This window comes from Plectropomus leopardus, unplaced genomic scaffold, assembly GCF_008729295.1.
Source record: "Plectropomus leopardus isolate mb unplaced genomic scaffold, YSFRI_Pleo_2.0 unplaced_scaffold27035, whole genome shotgun sequence".
Lineage (NCBI taxonomy): Eukaryota > Metazoa > Chordata > Actinopteri > Perciformes > Serranidae > Plectropomus > Plectropomus leopardus.
The window spans coordinates 1-7,416 of record NW_024629419.1 but is presented as its reverse complement, the minus strand read 5'-3'; the positions used below and the strand labels follow the sequence as shown (position 1 = coordinate 7,416).

Sequence of the window (7,416 nt, the reverse complement as noted above, 5' to 3'; positions counted from 1 at the left end):
TTCTCCACATGCATGTTTACCAGGTCACACAGACACACACACACACACACACACACACACACACACACACACACACACACACACACAGTGGTCCAATGTAACTGTGTTAAGCCTTATAAATGTGGTCCAGCAGTCAGACCTCCTCTCTAAAGGATCAGTTCACCCGAATGATAAAACCCGTGTTTCAGAGCAGGTCTGCAGTCAGAGTCTGCCCCCCCCCCACCGCAACGGGCTTCAAATGACGTGTGATGTCATATATTTTAAATTGATTCATTGATTAATTTAAAAAGAAAAAACACAGAAATAAGTATGATGAAAAGATGAATGATTACAGAAAAAGAGAGGAACTAAACAACAGAAAACACTCACCTTACCCAGATAATAATAGTAAAAGGACTATCACTAATAAATGCACTGCGTGTACACATAAAGAAGGTAGAAAAAGGTTGAAGGAAGATTTTTTGTCATTTTTTAAACAAAGTTTTAAAAACAAAATTACATTGGTCGTTGATCCTGCTACATCTTTGGAATTAAAGGTTAAGTTGATTTAAATCAGCAGCTACTAAGAAAATTTCACCCGGTTGCTTGGTGATGTTGTTGCTGATGGTATCATTCAACTCATGCAGTGCATTTTTTGAATTTGAGGTTTTTGTCCTGTCGGCTCTGAACAAGGTCCATCCGTCCAGCGCAGCAGCTTGATCGGGAATGTTAGGGGTTAACCATGTCTCTGTGAAGATGTGTGCAGAGCAGTCTCTGATTCTCATCACTTTATTCTCCTGTGAGTGGACATTAGCCAGAAGAGGGTTTGGTAATAGAGCAGCTCTCGGTTAATGTCGGATGAGCCTCGCCCTGATGCCGGCTCTCCTTCCTCTCTTCATGTGGTGTTTTCGGTTTTATTTCTCCCCTATGGTCTGACTGGCCGCTCGGCGTATGCATTCAGTCCAAACCCCACATAACTTTTTTTCTGATGTTAATAGGTGCTTCTTTATCGTAGGAAAGTCGTGCTTCGGCAAAAGGGACCATGGAGTTGGAAAAATAGAAAAATAAAGCAAGATAGAGCAAAAAAGTAGAAATATTTTTAGGAGCTACAGGCTGCTGCAGCTACACGCGCTGCTGTTCATATACCACATATACTATATTTATGTACACACATGCTGAGTATTTTTATTATTTTCTCTCTGTCCTCTGTCTCAGAGGGAAATATTGAAGCAATATTGATTGATTGATTGATTGATTGATTGATTGATTGATTGACTGATTGATTGATTGATTGATTGATTGATTGATTGACTGACTGACTGACTGGCTGATGGTGGATCGTGTTCTGTGTGTGTCCCTTTAGGAACAAGTGGAGTACGTGTTCCTCATCATCTTCACGGTGGAGACCTTCCTGAAGATCCTGGCCTACGGTCTGGTGATGCACCCCAGCTCCTACATCCGCAACGGCTGGAACCTGCTCGACTTCGTCATCGTCATCGTCGGGTGAGAACACACGAGAAGCGGCACATGAATCAGTTCTCTCGTCACGCTGTAATTCTGTCTTCGGCTGCTGGTTCTGTCCTGAGGTTCTGTTTTTTCTGGTTCAGTTCTCCAGATACGTGCAGGTTCGCCCCTTTCTTTTTAGACATTTGTGATATCTCAGGATGTTGGTTCCCTGTTTTCGGGTTCTCTCTTTAGATCCATAAAATGCGATCAGTGTGTCACTGAGGTGTGCTGAGTCTGCAGAGTTTCTGTCCTCTGAAGGTGTCTCTCGTTTAAGCTGCTCAGATGTCCACAGTAACTGAAGCTCACCTGCTTCCATTACTTTAATTTGTCTGAAAACTAAAGCGAGGTGTCCGACTCGGGACAGAGTCAAACCTAAATATAATTTTGGATTATGATGTTAAAATCTGCTGCATCAAGTTTAAAGTTTCAGAGCTGCAGATTGAGCAGCTGCTGCCTCTAAATATCACAGTGATCAAACAGCTCTCATTAACTCCTGCATTCACACAAGTAGTAATTTTCTGCCGGTGATCCTCTCTCGCCTTATTGAAGTCACAGCCCTTATTTTCACTCTGATTCTTTTTAATATTCTGTAACGGCAGATCAGTAAAGTGATTGATCGGTTTTAAGTGTCACATGATGAGCTCAGAGCCTGAAGCAGAAAGAGTTAACAGCTGCCGATCCCCCTTCTTTTTAATCTTTTGTTTTTTTATTATCATTATTCCAAGGAAATCCAACTTCCCATGCATCAAAATAAACCAAACTTTGCACACAGGTCCAGTCTTATACCAAACTTCCTCAACTGCAAAAACAAGTTGAACTTCCTGATAATGGCGCTTCTTGATGGTGGCGCTGCAGCTTTAAACATCAGTTTTCACTTTTGGAGCAAATCTTTGAAAAAACAAAAGATCAGCGTCTCTCTGCTGTCTGGATGAAGTCTGCAGATTCTCAGAGTTTAGTCTTGATGAGTGAATTTTTGGCAGCAGTTTGAAATTTGTCTTTCCATGCACAGACAGCTGATATCCTGCCCCCTGCTGGTGGGCGCAGTCATCTCTGGTTTTTCTCTCAGCATGGAGCTCACTGGGACACTGACTTTGTGTCTGAGGTTGTGAGTTTGAGTCCATGTAATCAAGAAAGCTCATCCTGCTCCCGAGTTGTTCATCGTCCCGACCTGATAATGTTTCTCCAGGTTCTTTGTTGATATTCTGGTTCTCTTTGTAGATCCTGGTTCTTTCTGCAGACGTTGGTTCTGTGTTCTCGTCCTGAGCTGCCCTCTTTTTTGGTTCTGTGTGTGTGTGTGTGTGTGTGTGTGTGTGTGTGCGTGCGGTTGCAGCAGCAGTGTGTAAAGTCTTTAAATGGGATGTGACTGCAGTAAACTCGGCAGCGGCGTCCCGTCCTGTGGTCAGCGGAGGAAAGAACCCTGCAGCGACGCCACAATTTATCTCGTTTTAGTGTTTTTTGTGTTGAGCTCATCTGACAGCCGACTGTGAGCGCTGCTCGCTGCAGCTAAACTCTGCTGCTCCAAACACACACCATCCACTCCACACTGAGTCCCTGCACCACAACGGGGACTGTAACCCTCAGATCTGCTGCTGCAGGGCTGCTGGTGCTGGTCAGGTTCTGCTCGGGTTCTCCACAGGACGTCTGTGAGCTGCCGTCACCTGAGCACCACAGAGGCTCTTTTTCCAAAAACACATAAACATGTCATTGTGTTGTCATGACTCTGACAGTGGCGTCGTCGGTCCCGAGCGTCCGTGACTGCAGTCTCAAATGGTTTATAAACAAACATATATGTACGAAGATATAGCTTCAAAAATAAGAGTGGGCCTAAGGGACTGTTCTTTATTTATCAGAAGAGGGGAGAAGCTGTTTTTTGTTCTTGAATATTTTTCCTTGAGTCTTTCTGTGACTCCTAAAATGCAAAGTGTTCACCCCACACAATGTGTTTAAGGACCGTCAGAAATTCGAAAATCCACTGATTATTTCAATTACATTAAGTTTTTGCAGTTTCTGGCTGTCATGAATGGTGTAATTTGAGTGATTTTTATTTTGACGGGTTTGAAAGGCATGTTTTCTTTAAAAATCATCACAAATTTATCAATCAAAAAATTTTAAAGAAAATAAAATCTCCAAAAACTGTAAAAGAAAATTTGCATCATTTTTTTAAGTCACCAAAAATTAAAAAACAAAACAAAACATAGCCACGCATTTTAGAATAAAAAAAAATATTGTCAAATATTTGAAAAGAATCACCCAAAACTTTTATCGGAAAATTAACATACATTTCTAAATCTTAAAAAAATGTTCTCAGCAGGAGAACCGGGAGAACCAAGAGAGCTGGTCTCAGGGTTTTTGAGGACATGCTGGAGGCTGGAGGCTGTTTTGTGGTTCAGAGTAAAAACAGTCGGTCAGCAGTTCAGAGTAAACAACGCGTCCTCGGGTTCTGTCTTCAAACGCAAACAAAGAAACAACAAGAACCCTGCAGGCTTTTAATGTGAAATATCTGCAGGAAGTGTTGAACTTTACTGACAGACTCGAGGAAGAGTCTGAGTTTCTCTCAACAGTGAATGAAATCAGAGAACTGGAGAACCAGAAAACAGGAGAACAAGACAAAAAGGAGTACAGGAGAACAGGAGAACCGGACAAAAAGGAGTACAGGAGAACAGGACAAAAAGGAGTACAGGAGAACAGGAGAACCGGAGAACAGGAGAACAGGACAAAAAGGAGTACAGGAGTACAGGAGAACAGGAGAACCGCAGAACAGAAGAACAGGAGAACAGGAGAACCGGAGAACAGGAGAACCGGAGAACAGGAGAACCAAAGAACAGGAGAACAGGAGAACCGGAGAACAGGAGAACAGGAGAACAGGAGAACCGGAGAACAGGAGAACCGAAGAACAGGAGAACAGGAGAACCGGAGAACCGGAGAACCGGAGAACAGGAGAACAGGAGAACCGGAGAACAGGAGAACAGGAGTCGTCTCTCTCTCTGAGATAATAAACAAAATAAAGTTTTATTTTTCGAGTCACCTGCTGAGCTCACAGTGAGTCCTGCAGGCTCTGTCCTCCGTCCTCAGTCCTGCGTGTTGTTCCCTGTCCTCGCTGTGGGACGGTGACGTGATTCGGGTCAACCTCGGGGCGGTGATGATGAAGCCTGTTGTCATGGTAACACAGCCTGAGGACGCCGTGTTCCACTTTGCAGCGGGAGACGGTGACAGTCAGAGGCGGCTGAATGTGGGACAGCCGGGCATCTCTCAGGAGTCCACCGTCTATGTCTGTGTGTTGGACAAACGTCCTCACGTCTGAGCGCTGAGGGACGCTTCAGTCCATCAGCTGCAGGTTCTGCAGGTGGACAGGAGGCGGGATGTGAGGGGTTAACAGTGTTTTTGTGCTTTCTGCTTTTGTCTCTGATGTCTCTCTTCTTTGCTGTTTTTCTTCCTTGTTTTAACCTTTTTTGTCTACAGCTCTCCAAGCTAGCGGGGAGCGTTCCCACAATGCTGATTAACGTTCCCTACAAGTTCCAATGATGTTTGAAAGAAAACGTTTTAATCTAACGTTCAAAGGACATTTTAAGGATGTTTATCATTTCTAAAAATAAGGTTAAATACTGATTGAGACGAAACGTTTGAGCTGCAACACTCTGGGGATATTTTGGTGATGTTGAGAGGTGACAGATCAGAGAACGTTCTTTTATAAACGTTCCCACAATGTTACATGAGAACAAAGGAAGAACCTTTACAAAGCAACATTCAGAACATGCTGTTGAGGACTGAGATTACACAACATTATTTTATGAAAATGTGACGTGATATAGTAACACAAAAACAACAAAAACATTGCATTGGTGGTGTTGTAACATTCTCAGCACGTTTTAGAACCAAAAACTGCCAGCTGGGCTGTACCTGCTGAGTTGGATCTTGAGATTTCATCTGTTTCCATTGTTGTTTTTGCAGATTGTTTAGCGTTGTCCTGGAGACGATGACTCATAAATCTGGCGAGGTGGCGACCACGCATCATGTGCCGGGGAAACCTGGAGGTCTGGACGTCAAAGCTCTGAGAGCCTTCAGAGTCCTGAGGCCCCTCAGACTGGTGTCTGGAGTCCCAAGTGAGTCTACTGTGTATGTGTGTGTGTGTGTGTGTGTGTGTGCGTGCGCGTGCATTTTCTGTATGGTCGTACATATCTTAAGCTTTTTAAGCAGGTAAGTAAAGCTTAATTTATAGAGAACTTTTTAGAACATGCAGTTACAAAGGGCTTCACAAACACATGTACACACACTTTAAATAGATGTGTGTGTGTGTGTGTGTGTGTGTGTGTCAGGTCTGCAGATTGTGTTGAACTCCATCATGAAGGCGATGGTTCCCCTGCTCCACATCGCTCTGCTGGTTCTCTTCGTCATCATCATCTACGCCATCATCGGTCTGGAGCTCTTCATCGGACGCATGCATCGCACCTGCTACTACATCGGAGCAGGTACACACACAATACTTGCAAATTTTTTGTGCAGCAGCTAGAGCTGTTGATTATATTTTCTGACAATGATCTGAATCTGTCGAGTAACTAAAGCAGAGAAGTTCAGTGGAGCAAAAAGGAGCCGACAGTATTTACCTCTGAGATGGAGGAGAAAAAGAAAATGGTAAAAATAAATACCATAAATACTGGAGTACTAAATGTACTTTACTTCTATAGTCAACTGTGTTATTTTGCAGAAACCTTCGTGGAGGACGACCCGGTGCCGTGTGCATTTGCCGGTCACGGTCGTCAGTGCACCATTAACGGCTCTGAGTGTCGGGGGAAGTGGGACGGTCCCAACGGAGGAATCACAAACTTTGACAACTTTTTCTTCGCCATGTTGACGGTGTTCCAGTGCATCACCATGGAGGGCTGGACCGATGTCCTCTACTGGGTAAAGACAGCGGGGAAAGGCTGCGGTCAGACTGAAGGACGTCTCGATGTCGTCTCTCTGTGACGTTTCTGTTGTGTTTCAGATGAACGATGCCATCGGCTTTGAGCTGCCCTGGGTTTATTTCGTCAGTCTGGTGATTTTCGGCTCCTTCTTCGTTCTCAACCTGGTTCTGGGAGTCCTCAGCGGGTCCGTCCTCTCGCCGAAACACACACATTCTGACAGAGTTTCAGTCTGTTTGTCTAAAGGTTGTGTGAACGTTGTGTGGATGTTGCAGAGAGTTCAGTAAGGAGAGGGAGAAGGCGAAGGCTCGGGGAGACTTCCAGAAGCTGAGGGAGAAGCAGCAGATGGAGGAGGACCTGTGTGGGTACATGGACTGGATCACTCAGGCCGAGGACATGGACGAGCTGGACGAGGACGGAAATCCACGTAAGACTGACACACAGCCGGCCTCACGCAAGACACGATACACCAACAAATGTCTTGGCTTTGTTTCGGCATTTTTTTATTTTTTTTTAGAATTTTTCTTTTTTAAGTAATTTGAACAAATGAAAGTAAATGAGTGAAGATGAAATTAGTCCGTGAATTAGAAAGTTAATCGTCAGCTGTTTTTATATTGAGTCATCAACAACATTTCGTGGTTCCAGCTGCTCGTGTAATGTGTATGTATGAGGACTTGCTGCTTGTTCTTTAAATTAATTTCCTTATTTGAACCTTAATTCTAAACATTTTTAGCAAAAAACACAATGAAAAAACATTAACTTTGTTAAAGTTTAACCAGTTTTTCTCCTGCTGAAGTTCGTCTTCTTTCAGCCTTTTGTGGAGTCTTTGCACACGGCACTAAATCTGCCCTTATATGGTGTTTAGGGGGCGTGACCTGTGCTGACAGGTGACTGATGATCAAAGGGATTCATCATTAAACTCGTTTGCTGCACCTGGAGTCGACTGATATTTTCTCTTAGCAGAAAATTAAGAGAACACGAGAGAAATTTAAGACAATGTTGTGTGTGTGCGTGTGTGTGTGTGTCTGTGCGC

At 43.9% G+C, this 7,416-nt stretch overlaps 1 protein-coding gene across 1 annotated transcript; it reads left to right on the top strand.

Moving 5' to 3' along the window:
- Positions 1-1,342: 1,342 nt before the first annotated feature.
- On the top strand, positions 1,343-6,810 carry LOC121937659 (voltage-dependent L-type calcium channel subunit alpha-1D-like; the record flags this gene model as incomplete). The annotated part of the gene is made up of 6 exons (XM_042480986.1): positions 1,343-1,482; positions 5,434-5,585; positions 5,799-5,951; positions 6,188-6,384; positions 6,467-6,570; positions 6,659-6,810. Coding segments are annotated over 6 exons (898 nt in total), but the record flags the coding sequence as incomplete, so codon positions are not given.
- Positions 6,811-7,416: the final 606 nt, after the last annotated feature.